At 39.4% G+C, this 18,158-nt stretch overlaps 1 protein-coding gene across 2 annotated transcripts in view; it reads left to right on the plus strand.

Annotated features, from left to right (window-relative positions):
• The window catches only part of LOC149237062 (DExH-box ATP-dependent RNA helicase DExH6-like), a 173,812-nt gene extending 158,909 nt beyond the window's left edge, over window positions 1-14,903 (plus strand). Inside the window, exons 9-15 of one of the 2 annotated variants that reach the window (XR_016246280.1) lie at window positions 10,696-10,748; window positions 10,829-10,862; window positions 10,984-11,073; window positions 11,188-12,234; window positions 12,349-13,449; window positions 13,812-14,435; window positions 14,537-14,903. Coding sequence is in view for 1 of the 2 variants with exons in the window: in XM_089372581.1 (XP_089228707.1) it covers window positions 10,696-10,748; window positions 10,829-10,862; window positions 10,984-11,073; window positions 11,188-12,234; window positions 12,349-13,449; window positions 13,812-14,318 (2,832 nt within the window). In the remaining variant the exon portion in view is untranslated. Of the gene's footprint in view, window positions 1-10,695; window positions 10,749-10,828; window positions 10,863-10,983; window positions 11,074-11,187; window positions 12,235-12,348; window positions 13,450-13,811 lie in introns of both variants that reach the window. The other variant, XM_089372581.1, reaches the window with a different exon arrangement.
• The last annotated feature ends 3,255 nt before the right edge of the window (window positions 14,904-18,158 follow it).

Below are 18,158 nucleotides of genomic sequence, written 5' to 3' on the forward strand. Positions count from 1 at the left end.
AGAGGTGTGAGTCCTTGGTCTCTTTGCACCAAAGTTGTAATGAGAATAGGAAGATGGTGTTGAGACAAAAACTACGCAACAACAAGATGACCAAGGCTGACAATGTGACATCTTTCCTCACTAAAGTCTCAAAGGTGAAGGATGAGTTAACTTTCGTTAGAGAGGTTGTTCCAGAGGAGCAACTCGTTAGAATTGCCTTAGATTGGTTCACAAAGAAGTGGGATGGTTTTATCCACGACTTGGTGGTCAGAGAGCACTTTCCTAGTTGGAAGAGGATGCGGGATGATTTCATCTAGGAGGAGATCAGGAAAAGTGTGAGAGGTGGCAGCAAGAGTGGTGGGGGGGTGAAGAGGAGAATGTTGCTCTTGCGGCAAAGGGAAAGAAGGGAAAGAAGATCAAGAAGGGGTCTTCTAGTGGAGCAAAGCAGGAGAAGGGTAAGTAGAAGGCTAAGGAGAAGGACATGAGCAAAGTGAAATGATTTGCTTGTGGGAAGATGGATCATATGTTGTTCAATGTCCCAACAAGAAGGGTAAGAAGAAACAAGGAGTTGCAGCTTCAACAAATGTGGATGATTTTGCGGCTATGTTTGATTCAGAGTGTTCTTTGGTGGTGAGTTTAGCCACTCATGTCACTTCTTCCCGTGCATGGTTCATAGACAATGGAGCATCTTGCCATATGACCGGAGATAGAGAGCACTTTATGAGCCTTTTGGAGGATGACATTGACTTGGAGGTTGTGCTTGACGACAACTCCAAACTCAAGGCGACAAGTATGGGGACAATTTCATTTCAGAGGGACTCATCACCTCCTTTGATGGTGACAAATGTTCTTTATGTTCCAGGGTTGAAGAAGAGTTTGATATCGGTCTCTAGCTTGGAGAGGGGCTACGAGGTATTGTTCCGAAAGGGACAAGTGGTGATATATCCCAGGGGATCCAGTATCGAGTCTGCTCGTGTGATTGAAGCTCCCAGTGGGAGACTATACAACCTTTTATCTCAGGCTCTTAGAGCTATGGTAGCGCAAACCAGTAGTAGTGATTTATGTGAGTTGTGGCACATGAGGATAGCCCACTTGCACCATGGAGTATTCAGGATGTTGAGGGAGATGGTTACAAGGTTGCCTGACTTCAACACAGAGCATTGTGATGTGTGCAGGGCATGTGCTTTGGGAAATCACACCAATTCACCTTTCCAGAGAAGTGACAACATAGCTGTAGGTATCCTTGATTTGATTCATTTTGACATATGTGGTCCTATGTCCCATGTTTCATTGAGTGGATATGAGTACTATGTGACATTCATTGATGACCACTCCAAGAGGACTTGGATTTACTTCCTGAAGACCAAGGATGAGGTGTTTAGGCGATTCCAAGAGTTTAAGGCTCTTGTGGAGAACCAGATAGGGAGGTAGATCAAGGTGTTGAGATCAGACAATGGGGATGAGTACATTTTTGCGAAGATAAGGGATTTTTGTGGGAGTGTTGGCATTAGGAGGGAGCTCATTGCAGCTTATAACCCTCAACAAAATGGGCTGGCAAAGACGAAGAACATGGCCATTGTGGGTATTGCTAATGCTATGTTGCATGATCAAAGTTTACCTTTCTTCTTGTGGGACGAGGCGTGTAACACTGTTGTTTATTTGCAGAACAGGAGCACACACAGAGTCTTGGGGAGCAAGACTCTTGAGGAGATATATATCGGCAAGAAACCAGAGGTTGGGCGCATTAGGATATTTGGGTGCCTTATTCACACGTCGCTAAGGAGAAAAGGACGAAATTGGAACCCACTGCAGAGAGGGGTATCCTAGCGGGTTACAGTGAGACTAGCAGAGCCTACTGCATATATCTTCCTACACAAAGGAAGATTGTTCTGAGGAGGGATGTGACATTTGAGGAGGATAGGGCTTTGAGGAAGTCTCAGGAGGTTGTTCAGGTAGAGCAGTAGGCTCCTCAGCAGGGGGCCATACCATAGTTTTTAGGTGCATCAGGTGGTACATCAGGATCAGTGGGTTCACCTTCTTTAGGGGTGACACGTTCACAGGGCACAATTTCGCTTGCTACCAATTCACCTGGTGTAGGCTCATCAAACACTTTATCTTAGAGTTCAGTGTCTCCCTTGGTTATTTTAGAGCCTTTCTCGCCGAGAGAAGAAGCACTAGTTGATGATTTTCGTGTAGCACCACGAGAGATTACTGCAGGGAAGAGGAAGCCAAGATGGCTTCGAGAGACCATGAAGGAATCTCAAGAGGCAGTGGGGAGACCCAAGTGGTCAGTGAGGGAGAGTAGACCACCAGAGAGGTTGGGTGGCTTTGTGGCAGATGTTGTGGAGACAAAGGCAACTAGTTTTGAGGAGGCTGCTAGACAACAGATCTGGAGGGATGCCATGGTGGAGGAGTATGCCTCTATCATGAAGAATGATGTCTGGGAGGTAGTGCCACGTCCTGATGGGAAGTCAGTTGTGACTTCCAGGTGGCTCTACAAGGTCAAACATGCTGCAGATGGCAACGTTGAGAAGTTCAAAGCTTGGTTTGTGGCGCGGGGGTTCTCACAGGTAGAGGGAGTTGACTATGGGGAGACCTTTGCATTGGTTGCTCGTGATACTTCCATTAGAGAAGTTATCTATAACAACTGAGGTGGGATGGAGGATTCACTAGGTGGATGTGAAGAAGGATGGTGTTATACAAGAGGAGGTGTACATTGAGTAGCCTCAGTGCTTTGAGTTGCATGGGAGGGAGTCTCATGTTTGGACGCTAAAGAAAACCTTGTATGGACTAAAGGCATGGTGCGAGAGGATAGATGCCTACTTGTAGCAGATGGGTTTCCAGAAGAGTGATGCATATCTGAACCTATACTTTGTCTTAGTAGGTGATGATCCACTCCTTCTAGAATTGTATGTGGATGACTTGTTTATTACAAGGGAGGGTAGTCTCATCCAGCACTACAAGAGAGATCTTGCTTCAGAGTTTGATATGACCGATATGGGGCTGATGCATTACTTTTTGGGGTTGGAAGTCTGGCAAGAGGATGGGCACATCTTTGTGGGCCGGGGCAGGTATGCAGGAGATATCTCGAGGAGATTTCGTATGGATGGTTGTAGGCTTGTGGCTACTCCTATGATCACCAATTGGAAGAAGTTACTTGATGTTGATTCCGAGTTGGTGGATCCCACTTTGTATCATTAGCTGATCGGGTCATTGATGTATTTGGTCAACACTAGACCGAATATTTGTTTTGCAGTCAACACATTGAGTCAGTTTATGATGGAGCCCAGGAGAGTACACTGGGTGGATGCAAAACATGTGTTGAGGTACTTACAGAGCACAATGGATTATGTTTTGGACTATGTTAGATGTGATGGAGTCATATTGATTGGTTGCACAGAGTCAAGTTGGGTTGGCAGTTTCAGTGACCGGAAGGGTAATTTCAAATCTTGTTTCTCATTGGGCTTGACAGTTGTGTCATGGTTCAACAAGAAACAAAAGTCAGTAGCATTGAGCAACACAAGGTAAAGTATATGGCAACTAGTCAGGCAGGGTGCGAGGCATTATGGCTTCACAAGATAGTTCATGGATTATTTGGTCAGATGCTGAGACCAACTACGATTTACTGTGACATTCAGAGTTGTATTAAACTCTCTGAGAATCCAGTATTTCACTGTTGACCAAAGCATATAGAGATCAGATACCACTTCATCAGAGATTGGGTTCAGAGAGGAGCAGTGAAGCTTGTTTATATATCCACTGATGAGCAATTAGCATACATTCTCACCAAGTCTTTGCCTAGAGGCAAGCGTGTTTTCTTTAGAGACAGGATGGGAGTGGTGAGCAACACCTTCCTTGGTAAGAGGGAGTGTTGGAAATAGTACCAAGGAGAGGTGTTACTAGGCATTTATCCCTTTCAGCCTAGTAGACACATTAATAATTTTTGCCTTGGTGACATTTATCAGTTAAATTAATGTCATGGGTGGAAAAGATACTTAAAAGTGTTGTACCATGTACTTTTTTAAATATTAAAGTCACTTTTATTTTATAAAGCGACATTATGTGTAAAGTACACAGTGTACTTTTCTAATATTAAAGTGAGATTAAAAATCACTTTATGAGAAAAATAGAAAAAGGTACACAATTTGACAAATGTAATAGGGGACTTTTGAGTAATGGCGCTAATGTGTGAGGGGAGTCAATTGAGAGAGTTAATCTCAACCACACATCTTGAGATTTGAAGATTAAGTCTCATCTATTAGATCCTAGGTTTAGGGATTCAATCTTTTCTAAGAGACAAAAAGAGAAAAGGGAGGCTCATTTTTCACTTCACACTTGAAAGAGCACGAGGAGAAGGAAAATTTCAAGGGGAAATTGCAACAAGAGGAGGGCTCAAATTCCATGGAGGGCATGAATTTTGAGGGCAAGGAGGCAACACAAAAATCGAGGAAGAACAACTCGGATTTCTAGGAGAGAAAGGTACGAAAATCAAGGAACACAACAGTCAAATTGCAACACAAATTTCAAGGCATTTGGGCATGAAATTCAAAGGAGGTTGCTGCACTGTCCTGGCCTGAAAATTGAGGCAGAATTTTCAGGATTGTTGCTACAGGCAGTGTGATTTTCGAGGAGGGTTCCAGTTCTCACCTGACACGAATTTCGAGGCACTGTAATCACCTATCAGCGCAGAATTTGAGGGAGTGTTGCACAGAATTTGAGGCAGAATTTTGGGCTCAAAAATTGAGGAGCTGAGCTGTGATAGAGTGCAGAAAATTTCTGGGCTAAAATTTTGTGAAAATATGAAAAATATCAGTGGGCACAAATTTCCAGAATTGCATTTAATGCTTCAGCTGCTAAGGCAGAAAAATACTGTGATTATTTTATGTAGTTAGACTAATTTTCTCAAGCAGTAAAATCCTACTTTGAAGACTGGTTTTCCCAAGTGGCTGTGGGGTTTTTCTAGGGTCACTTTGACCAAAAAACTAGTGTCTCACGTGTAAATGCTTGCAAAAATAATGTGTTAATTTTCCACTGATAGGAAAGTGAAAATAGTACAAGTACTCTTTGAATGTTTACAATTAATGCATACCGAAATTTATATCAGCATGACAAAACATGTAGGGTGGGCCTAAACAACACATGCAAACTTGTAAACTAGGTTAAGGATGCAGATCATATTTTTTTTCTACACGCTCATTATAACCCATTTTCACACTTTTCTCATCCGGGTCCACAGTTTTCCATTGGATCCAGAAAAGGTTAGCTTCCCCTTCCCTCTTGTCCACACTTTGGGTCGGGCCTGGAATGATGCCCCGGAGGTTGATGAAGTTAAAAAGAAAGTTAAAAGCACAATTTGTCCACTTATAACCACTGTTTTAAACACTGGTCGTTTCGACTCCGATTCGGCCGAGTTGGTCGAGTCATAGCCCAACCGGGTCGACTTGGCCTTTGAACCGGGTCGGCCAGCCAGGTTGTTACCGAGCTAGCCGAGTTGGCTAAAGACTCGACTGGCTCAGTAACAACTCGGTCGGCTCGGCTGAACAGCGGCCGGTCAAGTCACTTTAGCGGCATTTTTTTTTTTGAAATTTCATTTTTGGGGGCTCCCTGAGCTTCCCTGTCTGACTCTGATCCAGAGGTTGAGCCAGAGTTGGCAACTCTAGCAGTAGCTAGTGGTAGTGGTCACAGACTTTTGTTGTAGAGGTCATTTCTAGCCTCCTTGGTTATGTGTTTTTGTTTTGATCTCTATCTCATCATCATGTATGTATTGGACAGTGCACTGGGTGCCATTTTGATATGATGAATATATTCATTAGCTTACTTTGATCATATGTTGTCTTCTATCTATATTCTAATGCTCTGTGTTTGGAAACATGAATGAAAATCTTTAAAATTATGTGTTTTTATAAAAAATAAATATTTAATGTATTTTTTACAATGACCGAGTCATTGAAATCGAGCTGGCTGAGTCGATATCGAGTCGGAGTCGGAGTCGACCCTCGGCCGAGTCGGAGTCGGAGTCGACCCTCGGCCAAGTCACAGTCGGAGTTGGAGTCGGAGTTTTAAAACATTGCTTATAATAGGAAATGTACCATAAAATGCAAAATTGGCCGGGACATGAGAATTTAGCATGTTGGAAAAAGCCAAGCATGAACTCTACCCCTATCTCTATGGCCATGACCTTGGTTCTTAGGGCCCCTATGTGTGCCCCTTGCATCATTAAGGAACCCATGATTTTCCCAACCCTTTGTGGGCAATGAACTGCCCAACCTTAAGGGGGTAATCGCTGCTTTATCATACACATCATGCTCTCATCCCCTAGATCCCCGAGCGATTAAAAGAAAGAAAAATCAATAAAAGGAAAAATGCATATAAAGAAGGGTGGAAAAACAAAGGCTAAGGTAACTCATGCTCCACGATTGCTCCCACCTACATTCATACACCCATGTGTGGGCTTCCCTCATTATAGTTGCCCTTGTACCAGTCACTGTTTTAAGAATCGTTCGGCTCGGAACCAATTCGGCCGAGTTGGTCCAAGTCAAGCCCTCACCGGGTCGACTCGGCCATCAAACTGGTTCGGTCGGCCAGGTTATTATCGGCTCGGTAATAACCCGGCTGGCTCGGCCGAGTCCGAGCCTACTCGGCCTACTCGGCCGACTCGGTAACAGTGGCCTAAAAACTCAAAAAAAATGATTTTTTTTTTACTTGCTTTTTGGTGAAGAGATTTGTGTTAAAAGTTGGTGGACACATGAATTCCACATTAACTGACTGTTTTCATAGGTTGTTTACTTGTTCACTCAGCTTCTTGTGGCATGAATCGTTTAGTGCTTGAAAATAGAAAATGATGAGTCTGGCGCTGGCAATTTGATAGGATCTAATGTTGTGAACTTTTTGCCAAGAACATGAAATCTCCTATAAGAATGGAGCAAGACATTTGTTTCCTTCATTGTATTAAATTCCTCAAGGAACAATGTGAATTTCTAAGTAAACAATGATACTATCTAAGAACCATATAATAAAGAGGGCACATGAAATTGAAATGCTGATCAGACATGTGATCCTAGTTAGAATGTTTATAGGTGCAATTCTCTCTTCGAAGATGGCAGTTTATCTTTATACATATTACAAAGTTGATGGGAACAAACTTGAAGTTGCCCCAAGGGATCCTAAAACTAGAGAATAGCCACAAAATATTCTATGGGGTGTAGATGGGTCTATCATGACTACATGTAGATGTGGATGCAGAAGTTTTGGCGTTAGGGATCCTATATCTTGATTTGTGTCACATAAAAATTGCTTTTGTAGTTTTTCTCATGAATACATCTATTAACATCCATCTTGGTGAGATGGTCTAAGATGATTGATGAGGGTACAAGATTAAAAATGAGTTACAAACTATGAGGCATGTAGATATGCTACCAGATCCAGATGATCTTGGCTCCTATAGCAGTAGCCACTAGCTAGTAGTACTGGTCACAGTTTACTTTTGTTGTAGAGGCTATTTCTAGCCTCCTTGGTTATGTGTTTTTGTTTTGATCTCTATATCATCATCATGTATGTATTGGATAGTGCATTGGGTGCCATTTTGATATAATGGATATATTCATGAGCCTACTTTGATCATATGTTGTCTTCTATCTATATTCTAATGCTGTGTGATTGGAAACATGAATGAAAATATTTAAAATTGTGTTTTTAAAAAAAAGAAAAGAATATTTAATGTATTTTTTACAACGATAGAGTCATTGAAATTGAGCCAGCCGAGTCGATACCGAGTTAGAGTCGGAGTCGGAGTCGACCCTCGGCCGAGTCGGAATCGGAATCAGAGTTTTAAAACATTGGTACCAGGGCATGTGGTTTGGATCCTTCCCTGTTACCCCACTCCATTCCACCATCATTTCACATGACACTTGCCATTTGATGGATGTACCATGGACCTGTTACTCCCTTAGAGGTTGAAACCACCTAATGGGGTCCTTTATTAACCTCTCATGTTGAGCTTGGTGACACTTGTACACTCTAAAGCCTATTTGGAAGGGCATGCTACTATGAAGTGTCCACTTTTTCCCTTGGTTAACAAGTTTATTTTACTCAATTGCACTAATGGATTATTGCACTGGAAGGTGAAGAGACACATTGGATCGTATACAAGATTGCAGATGGGTCTTCATTTGAACTTGATCTCCCTATACAGGGTCTAAGCCCTTTAGAGGGTCCATAATAGCACTTGTAGGGTGAGCGTTGAGAGCCATGGGCCTCCACCAAAACAAAGCATTGATTGCCACGTTGTGGGCCTCTTCAGCACCACATGTTACTTGTTGTGCCCCAACCATACAAAGGTGATGATGCATTTGGATCCACGTTGTCCAATTGGCCACACACTTGCACTTGATACTTGGCAGTCGATCCAGGGTCTAGATGGGGTGTTGTCTCATCTGGAGAGACATGGGAGGGCATGTGTCATCATTCTAGCCTTTATTGATGGAGCATCGACATGTTTGATCTAGTTGGAGACTCGTGAGAGCCTTGATTGTCCCTCATAACCACTTGGGAGCACCATAGGTGTTTTTCTTGGAAACCAAGGGGCCACCCCCCCAGTCATCACTTTGGGAGCCCTCCTCTTCATCATAGCACATGGAGAATTTATCTTGGCCTTCCAATGGCCCTTTGCACCGTTATTCATTATTTCGGCCTCATTAGGAAGTCTATTTTGTACTTTTTAGCTATTTGGTGGGCTTGTCAATAATAGGGTTGTTATTTTGCACATTAAAGTGATTTTAGGGGCTTAATTAGGCTTATTAGACTAAATTGAACTCCTAAAGGCTCATATAAACTAAAAAGAGCCTCATTTGTAACTCATCATCATTTGGGATTTCTCTTGTAAAAAGAATTCAAACCTACAATTGATGGATGAAATTGGTAGTTATTGATGCATTTTGATGTTTGGGATTTTCGCTATCTTGTCTGGGAGCTTCTATTTGCAAATGTGATGGATGGATATATTCGCTTTATCTTGTAAGTGCTATTTCTTTACTTTGTTGCATGATTAATGAATGGAATATCTTGTCATAATCTTACATGTGCCCTAATTAAATGCGAATTCATGAAAACACTGAGATTTTGAAGTATTGCATGCATTACATGTTAGATAATGTGAATGAATGTTCCTCAATGCTTGTTCTATCTTGCACCTTCGAAACTCCATCATCTCTTGCCAAACGAAGTATAAATACCTCTTGTTGCTGTGTTGCTGCCTCCTAGGGTTAACAAAAGCTGCACAGGTCTCTCCTTGGTAGAGGGAAATTCTTTCATCAAAAGGAAATCTAGGCTCCATTTCTCACAATTAACAAGGCACTGGTCCTAATCCTAGTTGATCAACCTAAAACACCTTTGTTTCTCTCTTTTTCGTATTTCTGCCCTAACCCTAGAGGGTCGCCTAGGGCCTTGTGCGAATTGCATTGGACATGTCATCTTGAGGAGTGAGTTGGTAGGCTACTGCATTGGGGTGTCTCCTAGCTACTCAAATTTTGAGGCAATTCCTGTGGCTAGTTTGAGAGAAATCTCAAACCCTAACTCCAACCTTGATTCTAGCTTTAAACTTCTTTGGTTAGTGGCATTTGAAAGGTCATATGCACTTGAATCCTTTGTTGACCTTTTTTTAATCCTTGCCCTTTTAAAGATAGTCTTCTAGCCCTAGGTCTCGTGTGGACCCATTCTAAGTTTATCAAGTTAAGCAACACTTAGCATAGAAGCAGTTGCTTACTTCAAAGAGCTTCTTAAGAGGTCCTAATCATCTTAGGAGCCTTGACCTTAGAAATTCTCATCATCATCAAATATTATTATCCCTAGGTCTAGGCCTCCTCATTAAGCCTTTCTTGGAGAGCCATTAACTTCCCTTTGAAGCAATCAAGCCATTATTTGAGTTTATCCTTTGAATGGGCTTTGGAAATCACACTATACCTAGCCATTGATCCTATCATCCTAGTGATTTCCCTTATACCGGAACTCCTCCCATCGGTGAAAGTCTGTAAAGAGCAGGGGACACTGACCGAGGTGACAATGGGTCTTTGTTCCATTGTTGTCATTTGGTCTAGTAGTTGTCCCTTAGGTACCCCTCCTAAGGCCCCTGCTAGATTGTGTGGCAACAAACCATAGAGTCCTTCCATAGTTAATTTGTTTTTAAATTTCTAGAAACTTTTATTTCGTAATCTCAGTTATTTTCCTTTTGTAAATATTAGTTATAGTTTAAACTTTAATTGCATTGGTTGTTAAATATATATTTTAAATAATTAAATTAAAATAAAATGAACTTAAAATCATTCCTGTAACCTAGGCTGGCCTTTGTGCTTTTTTAATTTTTGAAAGTTCCTTTCATATAAATAACAGCATAATGATTTTCATTTCCTTTTCAAGCCAAAATATCTTTCTTGGGCAGGGACTGCATTACTTTGATCCAAAATGTTGAAAGGAACTAAATTAAAGGTGGTTTACCCAGAAAACTATTTAAACAATGTAACCAACAACTGCAGACTAAGATCTGAAATAGCATGAATGTTCAGAGCAAAGAATCCATCAGTCAAAATGTTGCCAACCACATTAGCACCTCCAGAGAGGAAAACCATGTGTTTGAAGAGTTTTATTATAGATAGTCTTTTAATTTGACAGAAGAACTGCTCTTGTAGAACTCTTATGTGGATGGTTATAATATCTGTGGTACAGGATGAAATCCATGAACGAGATCGCTATGCCGATTTTATGCTGATTATACTCAGGTAAAGCATCACTAGTTGCATTTGTAAATTTTTATTTGTGGAAGTTACTATTCCTAATTTGTTGTTTATTTCTGATGCAGAGATTTGCTTCCTTCTCGGCCAGATTTGCGCCTGGTTGGCTTCTATTTACTTCACCTTTGTCTTTTATTTAGTTTTCCTACAACTTTATCTCCTATTGACATTCTATTTATTGCATTGGCAAATAAAATTTAATTAATATCCTCTATTTGTATAGATATTAATGAGCGCCACTCTTGATGCCGAATTGTTTTCAAAGTATTTCAATGGTTGTCCAATCATTAATGTCCCTGGGTTCACTTACCCGGTAAGTATTTTATTCTAATATATGTCAATTCTTGCAAAGCATCATGATTCTGTGTCATTAGGATATCCTACATGTGCAACATTATAAACATGAAATTATCTTTTGGCTCTTTAGGTCCGTACATATTATTTGGAGGATGTACTTGCTCTTGTAGAATCTGGGATGGATGAGAAACAGTTAACTGATCATAATAGTCAAAATTTGGCAAGTTGCAAGACCCCATCACTGACTCAGGAAGACACGAGTGCTATGGATGAGGCTATCACTCTTGCCTGGCTAGAGAATGATTTTGATTTGCTGATGGACATAATTTCAGGGAATCCAAGCCCTGAACTCTGTAATTATCAACATTCTTTGACTGGAGCTACACCACTAATGGTGGCTGCTGGCAAAGGCAGAGTGGATGATGTTTCGCTACTGCTCTCATATGGTGCCGATTGTATTTTACAGGCACAAGATGGGAGTGTGGCTTTAGAATGGGCTCAGAGGGAGCATCAAGATGAAGCTGCAGAACTTATCATGAAACAAATCAAAGAGAAGGACCAAGTGCAGGTGCAGTCAGCAGCTGAAGAAGCGGAATTGCTTAAAAGCTATATGGTAACAGTTGATATGGATGAGGTTGATGTTAAACTTATTGAAAAGTTGTTAAAAAAAATATGCAAAAGCTCTAATATGGCCAATTCTGAATCTGAGGAAGGAGCTGTGCTAGTTTTTTTACCAGGATGGGAGGAAATAACTCGCTGTAGGGATTGCTTGCGAGATTCTCCTATATTTAGAGATAATTCAAAGTATCTAATACTGCCTCTTCACTCCATGGTTCCCTCTGCTGAGCAGAAGAAAGTGTTCAAACATCCACCACCCGGTGTTCGTAAGATTGTCCTCTCCACAAATATTTCTGAAACTGCAATAACTATTGATGATATCACTTTTGTTATTGACAGTGGGCGCATGAAAGAGAAAAGTTATGACCCTTATAGTAATGTCTCCACGCTTCAGACAACTTGGATATCTAAGGCAAGTGCTAAGCAGCGAGAAGGGCGTGCTGGTCGGTGCCAACCAGGAACCTGTTATCATCTCTTCTCCAAAGTCCGTGCTGCAGCTTTGCCTGACTATCAGGTCCCTGAAATTAAACGAACTCCACTTGAGGAACTCTGTTTGCAGGTAACTAGAGATGCTTTCTCTTTTACAGACATTAAATTTCATCTTTAGGTTCAATTCAGAATAAAATTTGAAATATGCTTATAGATGAGTGACTTCCTTTTTTAAATGTTTCAGGTCAAAATACTAGATCCTGATTGTAATATTAGTGAATTCATTTACAAGGCAATTGATGCACCAGTCGATCTTGCTGTTCGTAATGCAATCACATTGCTCCAAGATATAGGGGCTTTAACGCGAGGAGAAAAGCTTACAGAACTGGGAAAGCAGCTGGGTTCCTTACCAGTTCATCCCTCAACAAGCAAGATGTTACTATTTGCAATATTATTAAACTGCCTTGATCCTGCTTTGACAATAGCCTGTGCTGCAGGCTACAGAGAGCCTTTTGTTTTGCCAATGGCACCACACGAAAAAAAGCGAGCCTTTGCAGCAAAGATGGAGTTCACGTCATGCTATGGTGGCTACAGTGATCATTTGGCAGTGGTTGCAGCATTTGATCAGTGGAGAGAAGCAAAGAAAAAGGGACAGCAAGCTGCATTCTGTGCTAAGAATTTTGTTTCTCATGGAACCATGGTTATGTTGGATGGTATGCGTAAGCAGTTGTGGAATGAGCTTACTCAGAAGGGATTAGTCTCAGAGGATTTACAGTCCTGCAGCTTGAATGCTCAGCATCCAGGTATTCTACGTGCAGTTCTATTAGCTGGTTTGTATCCAATGGTAGGAATCTTGTTGCCACCTCTTCCCAGTGGTCAGAAAGCAGTAGTGCAGACTGCCAGAGGTGAAAAAGTACGTATTCATCCTCATTCTGCAAATTTTAGGTTGGTACATTACAATTCGAATTCACAGAGAAAGGAATTCTTGAACAGGCCTCTGCTTGTGTTTGATGAGGTAACACGCGGTGAGGCATCGATGTCCATTAAAAACTGTACTCTAGTCCAGCCCTATCCACTACTATTACTTGCTACAGAAATGGTGGTTGCTCCGCTTGATCCTGATGAAGAAATGGATGATGAAAATGATGATACCTCTGATAGCGAGGATGAAGATGAGATTCTTAAACCAGATCCTTCTGAAAAGCAACAGCAAAAAGTTATGTCTTCACCAGACAAGGCAGTTTCTATAGTTGTAGATCGGTGGATTAGATTTGAAGCGACATCATTGAATGCAGCTCAACTTTATTGCTTAAGGGAGAGACTTTTAGCAGCAGCCGCTTTCAAAGTATGCTTTCATGGTTTTGTATTTTTTCTATGCGTTGGTAGCCATTATCTTCATTCAAAGTTTTCTTGGCTTCGTGTTTATTCTATGCATTGGTAGCCATTCCTTATTTTAATTAATGACACCATTCCTTATGCTTCATTGAAAGTATGCTTTCTTGGTTTTGTATTTTTTCTATACCTTGTTAGCCATTCTTTATTTTTAATTAATGACATCATTCTTCGTCCATATCATTACATGGACATTTTTTGTTGGTGGGTGGATATGTAAGTTTGTGCAACGGAATGTTTGCTAATGACAATAAGTTGAGCTTTAGAAATGTACCCAAAATGCTTTGTAGATCTCACTGATACAATGCCTGGCAGGTCAAACATCCCCGCAAGATTTTGCCACCTATCCTTGGAGAATCAGTTTTTGCTATTGCATGTATGCTTTCCTATGATGGAGTACTGGATGTAGAGGCACCTCCAAATAGAGAATCTCAGAACTCCCATTTACGGACAATGACTGTGTCAGATATTCACGGAGGAAGTTCTTCAAACACCACAAGCAGGGCACCAGCCTCGACTGGTCGTTATGCAGATAGGGATGATGGTAGAGGAAATTCTTACTCAAACAGATCAGGCTCCTTTGTGAGCCCAGGAAACAAGGTTGCTCGAGGGATGGAGCATGCATTTCAACAAAATGGCTTGCAGCAGAATTTGAGGCAGCAGTATGTGCCAGTTCGTGATGGGAGAATGATAAATGTGGACAGTAGGACAGGAGTGTCGTTGCAGGAAACTAGAAACCTGTACAATAACATAACATCTAGAAATGCTATATTACCTCAAGACATCCGTTTTAAAAGGCCCCGAGGCAGTGGATTAGGATAATTAGGATAAGCAGGATAAGCTATCAGCAACTGTGGACTAAACTCGGAGGGAACTGCAAGATGGGTGTCGAACTGTGGTCCAAACTCAACTTGGGAAGCCAGTGTTTCCATCAGGCAAGTTTCTTGCGAGGTACAAGTAGAAATCAGATTACTTTTTGAAGTGTGGCATGCGTATGAAAGATGTGTTTGAAGCGTTTCTATGGCTTGTTTTACAGCCAGACTTTTGGGTCGTGTGGTCTCTATTAAGGAGCCTCGGGTAACTGCCAACACTTCTGATACAAATGCACAATCTTTTTGCTGTCTGGCCAGAATTTTTCGGTCATGTGGCATCTATTAGGGAGCCTCGGGTAACTTCCAACACTACCGGTATAAATGCACAATATTTTGCTGTTTGGCCGGAATAAGTGCAATGGTGCAATGTTATTGACTCACCTGGTATTGTGGAACCGTATAGCTGTTCACGAATTGTCACTATTAGTGGCACTTAGTAACCTGTCTATCATTCAGGAATATCGTGACACCAGCGTGATATTACTTCTGTTTTTTTTCTTTCTAATCTGGAAAATTGTTTTGAATTTCCTGTCTACGACTTTGGAAATGTAGTGCCACTTTTTCTCACCAAAATAGAAGAATGAAAGCTACGCTGATGAATATTTGTATATCAAATAATTGTTTTGGAGAAAGTAGTAAGTCCCTATGGTGGCCAGTATCCACGTTTCTACCACCTAGTGTGTGATATCCAAGTAAAATATGGTGTGGGAAGCATTTGAAGTTGTGCTTTATTCTACTTGTTCAAGTGGATTCAAATTGGCATTCTCATTATGAACTGCAGCTGCGTTTGTATCTTTGTAATCTATCCCAGTTGTAACCGATTCATAAATAATGTGTGTTTATATAAGTGGTACTTTTGGCTCTTCACCCTGCAGTTGTAGTGTGAACTATAATTGAATTGAAATAATTCCCAAAGATTAACCTTTTAATGAGTTAGTCGTCTTGAATATTTGAAGATCATATATATGTTAAATGAATCAGGTAATAAATCCTGTTTACACTTTGAAGTTTCTGTTAGGATACCTTACCTCCTGCTGCTGCTGTGTACTGATTGTCTGTAATGAAAAGCTGTCCGACTCCTCTCTGCTGGGTACTGGTTGTTTTTAATGAATAGTTGCTTGCCTGTCCTCTCAGAACAATCTGCTTACGCTTTACATCTCTTGCATTAGCTCAGTAATGGTAGTTATGTAAGAAATTTAAGGGCTGAGGTGCATTTTTGGGCTTGAATGGAACGCACATTTCTTATACCACTTCATCATTAGCTCAGCAAGCTCGATATTAAAACACAGGCTAAAGTCATTTACCATACCTGTATTGCTTTCACGTGTCTAATTTGAATATAGCGGATTTAACAAAGTTTATTGTTGGTTTAAATTCTATATTGTTATTTCTCTCATGGCTAGTAATGCAGAGTCGCGACTTGATTTATGCATTGCTTTTGGATTCTAGAAGCAAAATGGTAGCCGAATTGGGTAAAATTCTTGATTGTGTTAGGCTGGAAATAAGTTGCGTGTGCTGTGTTGTGTGAGTAATGCTGTGATTGCAGCGCTCAGTTATCCCAAAGTTTGCATCTAATTTTCAACTAGTCTCTAATACCACAGGATATAGTTGAATAACTTTTGAATATGTTGATTGGTGTGAATTTTATATTTATTTTTTGTTTTGAAGCTTGACGCATTGTAAATGGTATCTAAGCATTCAATACTTTGATAAGAAACCTGATTGTACTAAATATTTACGATGTTAATGAAGTAATACAATTAACATAATTTCCTCGGTGCATAACCTCTATATGATTTGATAGCCTATATAATTTGATAGTGCATAAGACCACATCATACAAATTTGACCGACTGCAATTATCCATATATCTAGCAGCTTTTTTTCAGAGAAATATATCTAGAAGCTGCTAGATATATCTAGCAGCTTTGTATGGAGTTAATGTTTGTAACTTTGACATAAATTTGATACATATTGAATTGGGGTTACAATTGTTGTTTATATATTTGGCATCTTCTTGTGTGTAACCAATATAATATCAATATAATTTGATAGTTTGACCGGAGCCTAAAATCACATATTTAAATTATATTGGGTTGATTTCAATTGTCTATATATTTAACTCCTTTGTATGAAGTTAACATTTATAACTTTAATATAAGTTTTGACGTATAGTGAATTAAATTGAAGTCACGATGGTTCATATATCTATCTGCCTCTCACAAAGCTAATATGGTTCATATATCTATCCGCGTCTCACAAAGCTAATATTTATAACTTTGAAATACTATATATTCTTTTCAACTAATCTCTAATAATAGAGGATATAGTTGAATGAATTTTGCATATATGTGAATGTTCATGTAAAATAATTATTTTAATTATTTTATTTGGTGTGAATATTATATTTATTTGTTGTTTTGAATTCAAAATAATGTACCTAATCATGGAATATTGTGGTTAAAAACACGAATCTCTTGAATAGTTATATTTATTTACTGTTTTGAATTCGAAATAATATACCAAAGTATTGAGTATTGTGATTAAAAACACAAATCTCTTGAATAGGAACAAACGTGTCAATCAACCAATACAACAAATATAATTTGAATATTATGATTAAAAACGCAAATCTCTTGAATAGTTACACATGTGTCAATCAACCAATACAACGAATATAATTTGACATATATTGAGTTGAATTCAAGTGTAGTTTTGTATGAAAATATTTATAACGTTGACACATAGTGAGTTGAAGTCACAATTATATATAAACATTAACTTTAGATGTAGTTTTGACATATATAAATTGGATATATTCTGGGTTGAGTTCATATTTTATATATTGGCAGCTTTATTTAGCTTTATCTACTTATCAATATCATTCGAACCATAGATAAATGTATAGGTTGGCTAAATTTTCAAATCATAGCCTTTTGATGAATAAAAAACACACAACACACTTGTGTTTAATTTTATATTTTTTTGTTATATAAAGTAGGTAGTTACAGATGTCTCTCTTAGGTGTAGCATTAAAGGCAGTGTTACAATAATATTTTTACTTAGAGGGTCTAGAAGGTGTAGCATTAAATGCAGTGTTACAATAATATTTTTACTTAGAGGGTTACTAGTTTTAATGGTTGTTAATGTTTTACATTAGTTATCAATTAATTTATTTTAGGTCATGCTTTTTTTCTTTTAAATTATTATTATTTTAACTTTTTAAGTTTTAAGATCTGGTCATTGGTTTGGGATTACCTTGGGGAGATCTAGGTTCAAATCCAGTTGATTGACACTACAAACTCTATGTTAGTTGTCAATAGATTGCAAGATCACTTGTAACCTGAAATTTCATCACTGAATATAGAGGTGAGATGTCTAGAAATACTTGAAGGGCATATTTATCTTGCGGCCGCCTACCCTTTTAATGAAGCCATAATAAGTTGTGCCCTGGTGGGGATGTGAATGTGGATGGGGAGTGTTAAACAAAATTTCCAAATATTTGAGTTGTTGCACTTCGACTTGTTGTTTATACTTATTACATGGCATATAAACAAAACCAGAGCCATGTAAAGTTTTTTTTTTTTTCATTAATTAATGTTTTTTTTTTAATTATTTTCTAATTTTTCGTTTTATGATTAAACATTTTTAAATATATGGGGAGTGTTAAACAAAATTTCCAAATATTCGAGTTGTCGCACTTCAACTTGTTGTTTATACTTATTACATGGCATATAAACAAAACCAAAGCCATGTAAAGTGTTTTTGTTTCATTAAATAATGTTTTTGT

Source organism: Pinus tabuliformis, chromosome 8 (genome assembly GCF_031772625.1).
Source record: "Pinus tabuliformis cultivar Carrire ecotype Pingquan chromosome 8, CPIR1, whole genome shotgun sequence".
NCBI lineage: Eukaryota > Viridiplantae > Streptophyta > Pinopsida > Pinales > Pinaceae > Pinus > Pinus tabuliformis.